At 45.2% G+C, this 14479-nt stretch overlaps 1 protein-coding gene across 2 annotated transcripts; it reads right to left on the reverse strand.

Moving 5' to 3' along the window:
* Positions 1-7770: 7770 nt before the first annotated feature.
* LOC119270196 (transcription factor bHLH35-like) lies at positions 7771-10044 on the reverse strand. 2 transcript variants are annotated; one of them, XM_037552171.1, is made up of 4 exons: positions 9692-10044; positions 9321-9605; positions 8937-9107; positions 7771-8160 (listed from the first exon to the last, which is right to left on the reverse strand). In XM_037552171.1, exons 1-4 carry the CDS (start codon positions 10019-10021, stop codon positions 8074-8076), a joined length of 873 nt encoding a protein of 290 aa, XP_037408068.1. In that variant the 5' UTR covers positions 10022-10044; the 3' UTR covers positions 7771-8073. The 2 variants fall into 2 exon arrangements, with proteins under 2 accessions (XP_037408068.1, XP_037408067.1); XM_037552170.1 differs by having other exon boundaries at positions 7771-8166.
* Between the last annotated feature and the right edge of the window lie 4435 nt (positions 10045-14479).

Consider the following 14479-nt stretch of genomic DNA (forward strand, 5'->3'; position numbering starts at 1 on the left):
TCGTAGATGTTGCTTTGAACTTTTATCCTCTTTATTGAGGTGTGTTATGATTACTGGTTTGCTGGCTCCTTTTTACATGCTTGATTATTGACCTGTAGGTAAGGAATAAAATACCCACACCTCACCTAAAGTTTTTCTTTGAAACGACGCAAAAGATATGCCATTTTTATTGATTAAGATCGAAGTGTTAGAGGTTAAGGCCCAAGGCCAAGGCGAGGTTACAACAATCATTCTTGCAGCAATATGTTACTGGGGTGTTTAGCCCATGCAAGGCTCCAAAGTGAGGCCTCCTATTTAATTCTAGCAAACAAGACTCCCACGAGGATGGTGACGTTGCAGTCATAATAGATTTCGGGCGATGTTGTTGTAGTCATGGTAGACGCCATCCATTTGGAGAGTTCCATTGCCATCATCACATAGATTGACATAGCCACAAGGACCTCCTGAACCGGCATCAGATGACATACTAGCCTTCTGCACTGAAATCACCACATCACTTTGTTGACATATAGCTGAAGGTCAGACTTTTTTAAGCAATAAAGCACAAAGAGGCAGCCCCATAAATAAAAAATTTACAGGGAAAACAGGAAATCCGTGTGGTAGAGTAGAGAGATTATCTCTCTGGGACAATCATCACAAGGAATCAATGTTGCGGTGCTCTTTGAAAAAACATTGTATACAGCTTGGAAGCATCACGTGCCAGATCCTGAATGACGATGGTGGTGTCGATCTCGAACAGATAGCCGGCCAATCAAGCCAACATCATCAGCGAACAGAGAGAAGCAATGCCTAATAACATGCTGTGATGAAAGGCCGTAGCAGATCTCTCTCCTCCCCAAGTCAGAAAGGCTTTCCTAGAAGGTCCAAGACAATCACAAATAACAGAAGGTAGAGGGGATCACTTTGACCTTAAAGAGGGCAGTAAACCATTCCAATGCCAGGTGTGCTCCGTAGGGCTACCATTGATGAGAACTTGAGAACATGAAGAGGGCAGCAACATGCAAATCCAACAACACCATTTGATATCCAAACCATGGCACGAGAACTTGTAGGGCACTTGAATCCATCTTTCAACCATAACCGAGTGTCTAGTACTAGTACAATGGCTGATGTGTGGACAAGACATGACCACCTTTTCCACTTTCACATGTTCTTTTAAAGCCTTTAACTGTGTGATTCCACAAGTCTCTCTCCTCCGCAAGTGAGAAATGTTTTCCTAAAACGTTCATGACAATCACGAATAACAGAGGGGAGAGAGTATCGCCTTGACATTGACATAAATCTTTCCAGTGCCAGATGTGCTTCAGTGACTGATCTGCACACTTTGTTGATTTTGGCGGTGCAGGTCACTTTGGTGAGGGAGTGCGAGTGACGGTGTCCTGGACTAGGGGGTACTCACCACGTCGTCTCCTGATCTATTATATTGGGCCGAGGCCCCCCATGGCCATATACTCATGGGCCAGTTCGGACAGCTGCCGCATACAAGGAAGATTCCACAAAGACTTGGCGATCAAGACAAGGACTTCTCCCCACCGGCGTATTCGGCTAGGACTCTTGTTAACCTAGGCCTCTGGTGCATTATATAAACCAGGGCCAGGCTAGTCGATAGAATGTACAACATACAAAACAACAATCATACCATAGGCTAGCTTCTAAGGTTTAGCCTCTCTGATCTTGTGGTAGATCTACTCTTGTACTACCCATATCATCAATATTAATCAAGCAGGACGTAGGGTTTTACCTCCATCAAGAGGGCCCGAACCTGGGTAAAACATCGTGTCCCCTGCCTCCTGTTACCATCCACCTTAGACGCATAGTTCGGGACCCCTACCCGAGATCCGCCGGTTTTGACACCGACATTGGTTCTTTCATTGAGAGTTCCGCTGTGTGATCGACAAAAGGATCGATGGCTCGCCTGCAGATCAACTGTGACTTCGGCGTCTTCGTCAACAGTTCGACTGGTCACCTTGGTTCAACCAAGAATTGCGCCCCGTGTTCGGATCACCATGTTCGGACGAGGGCCTTTATCAAACATCAACTCCATTCTCTATCAAGATCACGGAGGAATTATCTATGGAGCTCGGGGGCTCAATGTCAACATTTCCCTCAAGCGACCGTGCTGTTTTTTTTTTGGACAGTGAACTCGTATCTACCGCCACCACCTCCTCGAGTATCGCTTTGACGATCGCTTTGGTGGAATTGCGCGGAATTGGGTCTATAACAACCCTGAAAATTTTCATCGAGTTCCAATGGAGGAATCTCTGGCAATCCACGATATACCGGAGCCCTGTCAAATCTGGATGGGAATTTGGATGAGTTTAGGGTGTGGTGTCCAGCTTCTAGCTCGGACGTCCTTTGGAAGATCCAACCGTTGATCGGCTGCGGAATTCTTATATCTACCACCTCTCAAAATTTCAGCTCGATCCGACCGTCCAAACTCCAGGAACCTTTCGATTAGTGCATCACTTTTCGGATCTATTTTCTGCGCGAAAACGAATCCGACCCGAGTTATCTTTTTTATGAACGGGATTTCGGACATCCCTTTTGAAGGAAGTTTTGTATGGGGTATTGTGTTTTGTTCCTGAACACACCCCACTAACTTTAAGATCTTTTGAACATGATCTTCAACATCATGTTGGTGTCAAACCAGTTCGGCAATATTACTCCACGACTACCGACCTGCGCTAGACACGTCGTCACTTTAGCCAAGCTCAACTTCTTCGGATCATCATCTCGGCAAGCCGAACAAGAGTCCGGCATCGCGAAGGATAAATCATCATCAACATCGCCGCCCCATGGATTACACGGAGCGGGCATACCGGCATCGCCGCACGGTCGCTTCATCAAGCCGGCATCGACCACGTCACGACTTGCATCGACAGGGCCGCACTATTGCTTCTTCAAGCTGGTGTCCATCACGCCGACCTACTTCGACTCATCGGCTGACGTCGAGGCTTCGACATCTCGGCTGGACCGGGGGCTTCGCCATCTCTTCATCAACCTACTCCAGACGCTTCGGCGTCACTAGCCGACCAACTCTGTCACGTTAGCTTGGCCGAGGGCATTGCCTTGGCGAGTCAACCTTTACCAGCATTGCCATGCCGTCGTTTTATCGCCCATCAGGCAATGGGTGTGTGGAGCGAGTCCCAATTTTTGAAATCACCTTCCTTCGAATTGCTACAACAAATAAATCGGGTGCTATTAATCCCAGTATTTTTTGCTTGTTTGGGTTCATTTTTTCCAAGGAATTATTACTCTGGTTTGTCCATGATATGTACACAGGTCTATCAAATGGTGACCGCATTAACGACGGTCGCGTGGTGGTTCAATCAGTTTCGGTACATAGTCCGGCGAATGCCGCATCCGGAGCTCGGACCGACATGTGAATTCAGGCTTTGCCACGCCTTTACTACATCACGCCGACGCCCTGCATCGACATTGACTTCGACGCCAGGCCATATTTCTTCTATTCCTCACTTTGCATAAATTATTTATTATGCAACATTTTTTTAATTATCATTATTACTATTATCTCCGGTTTGCACTATTTTTTGTGCACAGAAAAATAATCCGGGGACTTTGGCGTTACTCTGTCGGTCTGCATTGACCGTACTATGTCACCACTTCGGCGTGTCGAGCTCTCCGCTCCGCCACCTCGGGACCGGCTTGGGGGATGGAACCTTGCCCCGCATCAAGCTCGGACCGCGTCATCAATACCGAACACATTAACCAGCTAAGTCGCTTTCATGCTCAAAGCTTTAATTTCTAACTTGTGTTCGGTTCGACCAAGAATTATACTTTTTTGGAAAAAAGTTGCTTGTAAAAAATTTCCTTGTCCAAACTTTGTTTGTGACGCATAAATTCAAATACCCCGTTTACTTGGGGGCTTCCTTTATGAAGCTTTTCCTCTTGCATATGATTATACTTGTACGGCTTCGTTCCTTGTTCGTGTATTACGCCACAATATGCACTATATTGACTTAAGCGATTTGCAAGCTGGGTTGCCTCGCTCCTGTGTTTACCCCTACGTTCCCGATTGTTCGGCTAGGGAGTAAAGGGAGCACCTCTGCGATTGTCACGATCGGATCACCCGAGCCGGACCTCAGACTGGGTGAAGCCGAAAGCTAGCGCTCTTATTGTTTTCAATGATGGTCGGCACACAACGGAACTCATGAGTACAAAAAATCTATTGCACAAGTCTCATAATAACAATGAGCACCGAAGAAAGGTATCGGTGGGGGTATTATTTTCTTCGAAGATGCTTCTTACACTTTGCAGTAATATAGCATAAGTTCCCTGAGCGCGCTTTGTCTGTTACAGCCTTATGGCTTGATTGCCTGGTTATTGGAAACACCGTCGATATTCTCGACAGATGGAGTACATAACACTTTTCGGTCCTTGACCGAAGAGGGAGAAGCCGACGGTCGGTTAAGACACGTTTAAAGTTCGGTTGAACATAGATATGATATAAGTACTTCGGTACGTGGAATCATTCTTTTACTCAAGTCACTTGGGGGCTCTTAAGTTTATTTGAGCCGTTTTATAATAAGTGTTCTTCTTCTTAGTCGTTGCAAAGTTTTATTATTATTTTTTATCACTCCTTTTTTCGACGCGAGTGTGCGGTCACTAGCCGGGGAGCCTAATTTCTCTCTCAAAGCCGCTAGAGTTTAGTTTGCTAAACTGGCCTAATGAGAAGTACTCCGCCCTTGGATTGGCACCGAACACTTGATCTTGTTCGGACGTCATGTTTTTACTGACTTTTCTTGGTTTTCCAAGCTTTTTGGCACTTTTAAACTATTTGTACTTTTCCAGCATTGGTCTCGCAGTGCAACGCCGGACACCTTTAGGGATTCGGCAAAAACATTCTCAGATATTGCTATATATGCATCGGTTTCGAATTGTGTCTTCGGTCAATAGTTGGGTTGCCCGGCTCCTGCACTTGCTTCCTACGTTCCGTTTTGTTCGGCTAGGCGTGCAAAGGGAGAACCACTGCGATTGTGCTTCCAGCTCACATGGTTAAGCACCTCAGTGGAGAAAGCCGAAAACTGACTGTCACAATAAGCGTAAACTGGTCAGCGATCCGATGACTATGTTAAATGACGGGCCGTTCATAACATTGGCCAAAGTGTTTACGGCTTGACCCCGACTGTCGCCAAACACTACCGGGGGCTATTAACTGGCCTCCCAAACTAAATCCTCGATATTTTGCTCTTACATTATAGCTGAGGTTTAATGATCATGCTTAGCATGACAACCCAAAGAAAGGAACCGATAGTGGGACTATTTTCTTTGGAAGACATTTCTTCTGTTAAACAGTAATATAACTCTCTGCGTACCTTTGTTTATAAAACCGTATGGCCAGATTGCCTTGTTTGTTGTAAATCTTTGCCCTCATAAAGGTTTTATAAAGTAGGACAAACACTCCTCGGCTACTGGCCGAGGAGGTGGAAGCCGATGGTCGGTTAACAAAGTTTTGTACAATGCGGATCTGAACATTAATGACGTAAAGTACTTGGATACATAGAGTCATTACACATAATTTGTGATTTTACTATGGATATTGATCCTTAATTCGGCCACCCGTGCCCGCATTAAGGCTCGGGGGCTACTGGGCTTCGGGCTTATTATTTACAAATATTAAAGGGGCACATCAATCCCCTGGTCTGGTGTTGCCACCTGACCAGTGTCTCGGGGGCTACTGCATTGCTTGTCCAATGCAGAAAATTTTATGTGCAATATAGTTTCCGAGGAGATTTTGATCCTCAGGTTGGTCGGCCGCACCCAACCTGAGTCTCGAGGACTGAGCACGCCGCTTTTAGTGTCCTGAAGTATTCTGCCGAGCTTGGACATGATCCTCAGGCCGATTTTGCAAATCAACCTGAGTCTCGGCGGCTATTAGGATCAGCGGTCTTACGTCATCCTTCAGGTGCATCTCGGGTTTTAGATCGATACACACCTTGAGGGCTACTGGCTATATATCTCGGCAGAGAATAAATTGCACCAACAAAAAATATTCACAAAAATCGGCCCACATTCGGGGTGGTGCACCACCTCAGAAGCAGTCCGGCATAAAGCTCGGGCGCTAGTGGCTGGCTCCGTAGAGGGCATTTCTAGCGTTAAGCTCGGCTAAACTCCTTCAAACTTTTTTGAACCAAGGTGATATGACACCTCGGATATAGTCCGGCGTTGGAGCTCGGATACATAGTCCGGCGTTGGAGCTCGGATACATTCCGGCATTAGAGCTGGGAAGCGGTCCGGCATTGGTGCTTGGCTGCAAAAGATACCTCGAATACAGTCCGGCGTTAGAGCTCGGACGCAAGAGGACACTGCCTCCCGGGAACAACTTCAAACCCGAGGTGTGGCATAAAAATAATAAGGCATTGATAAAGGCCGGAAACTTAAAGGGGCTCCTCGGATACCCGGCGTATAAACTCGTCGAATGCATTTCGGCGATCCTCAATATCGAAGATGAGAAGATTTGTTGAACCAGTTTTCAAGACCGACGACCGAAGATGAAGAACAGTTCGGAAGAATCGAGGAGCGTCCCTAATTTGAAGACCGGTTCATGGGGCTACTAACGGTGTCCTGGACTAGGAGGTACTCACCACGTCGTCTCCCGATCTATTAGGTTGGGCCGAGGCCCCCCATGGCCATATACTCATGGGCCAGTTCGGACAGCTGCCGCATACAAGGAAGATTCCACAAAGACTTGGCGATCAAGATAAGGACTTCTCCTCACCGGCGTATTCGGCTAGGACTCTTGTTAACCTAGGCCTCTGGTGCATTATATAAACCAGGGCCAGGCTAGTCGATAGAATATACAACATACAGAACAACAATCATACCATAGGCTAGCTTCTAAGGTTTAGCCTCTCTGATCTCGTGGTAGATCTACTCTTGTACTACCCATATCATCAATATTAATCAAGCAGGACGTAGGGTTTTACCTCCATCAAGAGGGCCCGAACCTGGGTAAAACATCGTGTCCCCTGCCTCCTGTTACCATCCGCCTTGGACGCACAGTTCGAGACCCCCTACCCGAGATCCGTCGGTTTTGACACCGACAGCGAGTCGAAGGGCCACCAGTTCCATGGGGCGTGCTTCAGTGACACCAACTGTCCGAACATCTGCATGGCCGAGGGCTTCACCGGCAGAAAGTGCGTGGTTCCGATCGATGGATGTGACGATTGTTGTGCATTTCAGTGAATGGATCACGGTCTATAAAATTGTATGGGTCATTGAGTTGGCAATAGGGAGAGGGGGGCAAATAAAATCTGGCCCATAGATGGAGGCGATACCAGGAAATACGACAAGAACTAGGTAGAAAACAAGTCGCAGCTTGGCCCGGCATGAGGCGCGGAGCGGAAAAAAGAAGTGAAATTGGATTATTTGGGAAAACCGCATTGTGCAAAGTGTTCGCCGGAGGTTGCCACCCATCTTTGGTTGTGGCGCCTCCATTTTCCATTCATCCTTTCTTGCTTGTCACCGCGCATTTTTATTTGAAGTGTTTGAGATGCTACAACTATTATATTCAACTTTACATTAAGACATTAGTAGACTAATAATATTACGAAGAGAACCATTCCAAATATAATAGTACAACGTAACTTCATATATAGCCAATGTCGATAGTTTTAAATCCATATATATATATTCACAAGCCTATAGCACTATCCATCAATATCTATAGCCAGGCACCTACATAAAAACTGACATAAAAATACAGAGAGGTGGTGAGAAAGTTGTATCCTATGAATAGACCAGCAAATGTGAAGAACCAATAGTCATATTCTTTTTAACCAAAAGTGCAATAGTTTAGATACAACGTATATAGTACATCATATTGGCATTTTGAGACACTCCTAGCACGAGCTATTTATTTTGTGTGATCCAATGGATATCACGTGTTATAGGAGGTTATTGCTTAGTATCTGACCACGAGACAAACACAATGGGGCTGCTAAATAATGTTTATTCTCTTTCCATTTTTGCCAGAACACTATAGTGTTCTGGTTATCCTGGAGTACATGTGATCATGTGTAACTAACTAAGATGAACATGCAACCATGCATATCATAACTTCCCTAGAGTACTTCCTGCGACATCAACATGGGCGATTGCAGTCTCGATCAATTCCTTCATCTCGCTCTTATGTATTTCCTGTCTCTGAGAAATAAGAATTATGTAATCACAAAACAATGCAACTATAACCAGCAGCACAATGACCGCCATGCATGCTCTTTTGACTTGACAATTGTTTTATTATATTTAAATTCTTCAAGACTCTATATCTATTACATTTCTCGACTTTACATTAGGATGTATTAGTTGACTAGTAATAATATTAAAGGCCAGTTCTTTTAACAGCTTAGAAAGTAAGCCATCCCCTCCCCAACTTTTTTAATAAGCCGCCTCTCTAATCCATTGGGGTTCCTAAACTAGTTATACGATAACTAATTCAAAAATCTCAACAAAGTTAGGGGATGACTTATTTTGTAAGCTGAGGAAAGGCAACATAATTTTTAAGCCGCCCAAAAAAACTGGCCATAGGAAGATAATAATATAAAGTCTAGAATACATAGTAACTTTATATGGCTAATTATGATTGGTTTTGAATTACTGTTTCAGAAATATCTCAGTCGTAGCCATTATCACCGAACTTTAAATGATTTCGGTTTTGCCAAATTAAGGACCAGAATATCTACTTGAATGTGACAAAAATCAAACCAAGTATTTAAAAAAAAATTAAATTGTGTGTGTTGTATTGGCTGGAATATTTTGACCAAAAGATAATCATTTTAGTATTCTACCAAAATGACTGAAATTTTGATGAAATTCTACTGGAACTAAAAACCCCTTCTTCCTGAAAGTTTTTTTTCTTATGAAACTCTAGAACGTTTGATAACACAAGTTTTGAGGAAGGACACAATTACTACCTGTAGGAGCGCGGTGTGCGTCACCGTCCCGGACGCAACCGTGACGTTAGCCGAGATGACGGCGAGCCGGAGGCTCTGGAGCGCGCGGCACACCTTGCCCATGGCGTCCTTCCGGTGGCGGCACGCGACGCTCACCACCAGCAGCTTATCGCCAGCGCCCGTCACCCTCACCTGTCCATGTAACGAACCGAAAGTAAGTACTACAAGATCGAGCCAAGTGGTCGGTGTCCGCGTGCGGCGGGCGGGTAGAGCAGACGATGCCGCTCAAGATCGGAGGACCATGGCGTCAACATCAGGGCAGGGCCCCGTCTGCCGGTCGCTTGTCATCGTCGCAATTATTACTTGATGATTAAATAGATAAAGTACGTTGGTGGGTGCGTTTACCTCGACAGCCTCGACCGGCGGAGATGCGGCTGCCATGGCGGATGCGGGGGTGGGGGTCACCGCCGGCGATAATGAATGGGTCCTCGTTTTCTTCAGCGGCGGCATGGCGTGTCCGGCGCAGCCGTTCGGAAGGACGGGCTGTAGTGTAGCAGTAAGCAGCTGGCCATGGCCATGTACCTCCGCCACCGACTCAAGGATGGATATCTCGGCGAGCATCCAGCGCTCCTGCTCCTGCAGCTGCTGGATGTACTCGACGGCGTCCCTGAGGATGGACACCTTATCCATCTGCCAGGAAGAATGGTTAATGTTTGAACTGCCGCCTGCATGCCAAGTGAATTGAGTTGGTTGCTCGTTGGCACGTACGTGCGTACCTTGGTGATGTTTGGGACGACGCTCCGGAGGGCGTAGAGCTTGCCGTTGAGCGTCCGGCCGCGTAGCCTCCTCGTGACGACGACGTTGCTCTTGCTCGCCGACACCGCCGCCGACACCACTGGGGAGCTCGAGTATCCGGTGTCCGGGGGGCTCCAGTTCCAGTAGTCGTTGTAGCCGCCGGACACCCTGCTGCCGCTGCCGCCGCCGTGCATGCTGCAGTCCAGGTCAGTCGATTCAGCCTCAGTCCTCTTCATCCTCTGCCCGGTAAGTTCGTACCTAGGGCGCTCTTGTGCTTCCAAGCAAACCGAGTAGTCCAAGCTATCGACCATCCCTGAGCCGTATGCGTGTATCTGGATCCATCGTCTATCCCCTTATTCCCCAGTTTTGGATGATGTATATCTTTGATTTTGTCACTATCCACCGTCTATTCCCTTGTTGCCAGGCAAACCGAGTAGTATTTGTTTGTTTCTTTTTTCTTTTTCATGGATATATGATCCAAGCAGGGATGGGGTTGGGGGTCCAGGAATCATCCTCAGCAGATTTACATTGCGATTGTACTAGTGGAAACAAAATTGTAGTAGATCTCGATGGGTTGGCTTGGCATTGAAGTTGTGAATGTGGACACATGAGACTGTCAGGAAGGGATAGACATTTCTCAATCTTAAGATGTTGTGCCGACTTAGTATCTGAGATGTGCTTATAAAGATCGGACGTGTAATGCGTGCATTCATAAGATGAGTGTATTTATGTATGTGAGCATATATATATAGACAAATAATAGGATGCAACACACATGTATTCACGGGCATCCAGTGCCGATATATAGAGATGTACATACAGGAAGATCATCACGTCCAGGACTAAACCCTAATGAGATAGACGGAGATTAGAGTACATGTGTATATACGAATACATAGGTCGCTTAACACCCATCCACAGTCGAAGCGTCGGCACTGACGCGCAGACTGGACCGAAACTCCTCGAAAACTGACGTTGGCAACCCCTTCGTCATGATATCCGCAAGCTGCTGAGAGGTAGGCACGTGAAGAAGTCAAAGGTGACCAAGAGCCACCTGCCCGCAAACAAAGTAGATATTCAACTCAATATGTTTGGTGCCGCGATGATGAACAGAGTTGGCGGAGAGGTAAACGGGCAGAGACGTTGTTGCAATACATAACGGTGGCCTTGTCAACAGGAGAAGAGAGCTCGTAGAGAAGTTGCCGAAGCCAGCATCACTTAGCAAAGATGTTGGCCATGGAACGATATTCAGCCTCGGCACCAGACCGAGAGACTGTGGGCTGCCGCTTGGATGACCAGGATATAAGTGATGGTCCAAGGTAGACACGGTCTCCGGAGATGGAACGCCGTGTGTCGGGGCATCCAGCTCAGTCCGCATCAGAGTATGCCATGATGTCTAGCTGTCGAAGCGTGGAGCGAGAGGCCAAGATCCATAGTACCATGAATGTAACAAAGAACATGTTTCACCACGGTCCAGTGTGCATCACGAAGTGAATGCATATGAAGACCGTTGAGTCCAATTTATATGATGATTTTACTGAGTATTTTGTGCCTACATGGTATGCTTAGTGGAATTTTACTGCATCCGCGAATATCCTTTTGTTGCTAATCCCTCAGGTAATGCCTTTTGGATTATTTATCATATAATGGAAGAAATCCTCAGAAATAGTAGTGGAATCACGTATTTAAAGTGATAATCACCTACCATAAAAGAATCAAACAAAAAGGCCACGGAAGAAGTTGTCACCATGCCTCCAGTGCAAATGACGGCGTTCCATACGACCGCTCCTACCCGTATGGGCGGTCGTATGGTGTGTCATCGCCGCCGCCAGATCAACTATTTCCACCCCGTGGAAATGGGTCATGGATCAGACGCCCCAAGAGATCAAAAACTCGTCCAGAAGGAAGAACCCAGCCTCCAGAGTTCATTGGAGGAGGGATTGGCAAGGAGAGGAAGGGGATCTTCCTCACCACGCACAGGGGAGATACAACATCACTGCCACTGTCATCATCATCATCATTCACGTCCTTATCATCTATAACATCAAGAACCCTAGTGGACCATCTTGTGTTTCATTTGAATCATTCATCCATGTATGGCATTACTTTTGTCATGATGAGTGTTGTCCCCATGTGTGAGTAGACCCCTAGTTCTCGAGGATATGGATGAACCTTGGTATGTGTAGGATCTAAAACATTATTATAGATATGAGATTCTTTGTTGAATGCTTAGTTTAATAACTTTTTGAATATTGTGAAGGGCCCCACTCAGTGCTACTTCTTGAGCTTGCATTTTTTCCCTTAAAAAGGAAAGGGTGATGCATCAAAATAGAGATAAGTATTTCCCTCTGTTAAGAACCAAGGTATCAATCCAGTAGGGGTACAAGCAAGTCCCCAATAGATGCACCTGCACAAACTAACAAACACTTGCACACAACGCGAAAAAGGAGTTGTCAATCCCTTCACGGTCACTTGCAAGAGTGAGATCTAATATAAATAGATATAAAAGATAAGTAAAAGGTAAAATAAAGTAAATATAAATAAATTGTGGAAAGATATTTTTGGGTTTTTAGTTTTATAGATCTGAAAATAATATGATGGAAAATAGACCCGGGGTCCATAGGGTTCACTAGAGGCTTCTCTCTTGAAGAAAGCATACAGTGGGTAAACAAATTATTGTTGAAGAATTGATAGAAAAGCGCATAGTTATGACGATATCTAAGGAAATGATCATGAATATAGGCATGACATTCATGAAAAGTAGACCGACTCCTGCCTGCATCTACTACTATTAGTCCATACATCGACCGCTATTCAGCATGCATCTAGTGTATTATGTTAACAAGAACAAAGTAACGCCTTCAGCAAGATGACATGATGTAGAGGGATAGATCCAATCAATATGGTAAAAACTCCATCTTTTTATCCTTAATGGCAACAATATAAATATGTGCCTCGCTACCCCTATTGTCACCGGGTGAGGACACCGCAAGGTTGAACCCATCACAAAGCACCTCTCCCATGGCAAGAAAAACCAATCTAGTTGGCCAAACCAAATCGATAGATCGGAGAGAAATACAAAACTATCTTAATCATGCATAAAAGAGTTTAGTAAAGACTTAAATAATATTCATAGATAATCTAATCATAAATCCACAATTCATCGGATCTCAACAAACGCACCGCAAAAGAAGATTACATCGGATAGATCTCTAAGAACATCAAGGAGAATATTGTATTGAAGATCAAAGAGAGAGAGAGAGAGAAGAAGCCATCTAGCTACTAGCTATCGACCCGTAGGTGTGTGGTAAACTACTCACACATCATCGGAAGGGAAACAAGGTTGGTGTAGAGGCCCTCCGTGACCGAATGCCCCTCCGGTGGAGTGCGGAAAAGACCCCAAGATGGGATCTCACACGAACAGAAGCTTGTGGCGACGGAAAAGTGTTTTTGGTGTTCCCTCTGATGTAGGGGAGATATTTGGGTAGTTATAGAGCTAGAGTTAGGGTTAGGAGAGCCACGAGGGGGGCACAAGCCCCCTGGCCGCCCCCAGGGCGCGCCCCTAGGGCTTGTGGCCCCCGTGTGGGTCTTCTGGCCTCTTCCCGAAGCTTAGTGGGTGTCTTATTGTCCAAGAAAAATTGTCAAAAAGCTTCGTTCCGTTTGGGCTCCGTTTGGTATTGATTTTCTGTAAGAGTCAAAAACAAGGAAAAAAACAACAACTGACACTGGGCACTAGGTTAATATAGGTTAGTCCCAAAAATGATATAAAATAGCATATTAATGCATATAAAACATCCAATATGGGTAATATAATACCACAATAAAAAATTATAGATACGTTGGAGACGTATCACTCAGCATTCATGCCTTATGGCCATGAAGTATATCACTATCGTAGTAAAGGGCTAGGATATGGAGGTAATTCGAGGTGACGGTAAAAGCCTACCGCTCCTAATTTTTACAATTGACCAGGGAATCACGAGATCCCTTAGAGCTGCAACCCTCTGAGGGAGACTATGATAGTGGCATGTGTGGCACGAAGTCTACCTAGAGTAGAATGTGTACTGTACCCGCCTCTGCCTAGCATAATCATCAATAGTGGCTCAAGTATCCATCCCATACTATGCCTAAGCATATGTGCACTAGAAACATACCATTGGGGATTCCAGACTCCCTGAGAACACCCCACTCATCTGTTTTTTTGCCAGTCACTCTAGTCATTGTTCTTTATTTACTTTATGTTATTTACTACGAAGTTCATTCCACAACTCAATTACAATTTATATCATGCTATCTCTTGAGCATGCATTGGTTTTCCCTTGAAGAGGAAAGGGTGATGCAGCAAAGTAGCGTAAGTATTTCCCTCAGTTTTGAGAACCAAGGTATCAATACAGTAGGGGACAACACACAAGTCACCTAGTACCTGCACAAACAATCAAGAACCTTGCAACCAAAATGATAAAGGGGTTGTCAATCCCTTCACGGTCACTCGCAAAAGTGAGATCTAATAAAGATAATAAAGTAAATATTTTTGGTATTTTTGTTGTATAGATTCGAAAGCAAAGATTGCAAAATAGTTACCGAGATGCGATGTAAATAAAAGAGATGCAATATAATAAGAAAGAGACCCGGGAGCCATAGGTTTCACTAGTGGCTTCTCTCAAGATACCACGTATTACGGTGGGTGAACAAATTACTGCCAAGCAATTAATAGAAAAGTGCATAGTTATGAAGATATCTAAGGCAATGATCATGAATATAGGCATCAC

This window comes from Triticum dicoccoides, chromosome 3A (assembly GCF_002162155.2).
Source record: "Triticum dicoccoides isolate Atlit2015 ecotype Zavitan chromosome 3A, WEW_v2.0, whole genome shotgun sequence".
In the NCBI taxonomy this organism is placed as follows: Eukaryota; Viridiplantae; Streptophyta; class Magnoliopsida; order Poales; family Poaceae; genus Triticum; species Triticum dicoccoides.

Coding starts and splice junctions, on each gene's coding strand:
- LOC119270196 (XM_037552170.1), bottom strand. CDS start 10,021: ATGGTCGATAGCTTGGACTACTCGGTTTGCTTGGAAGCACAAGAGCGC. Junction 9,606..9,691: donor TCGTCCCAAACATCACCAAG/GTACGCACGTAC, acceptor TCTTCCTGGCAG/ATGGATAAGGTGTCCATCCT. Junction 8,167..8,936: donor CGCACACCGCGCTCCTACAG/GTAGTAATTGTG, acceptor CTTATTTCTCAG/AGACAGGAAATACATAAGAG.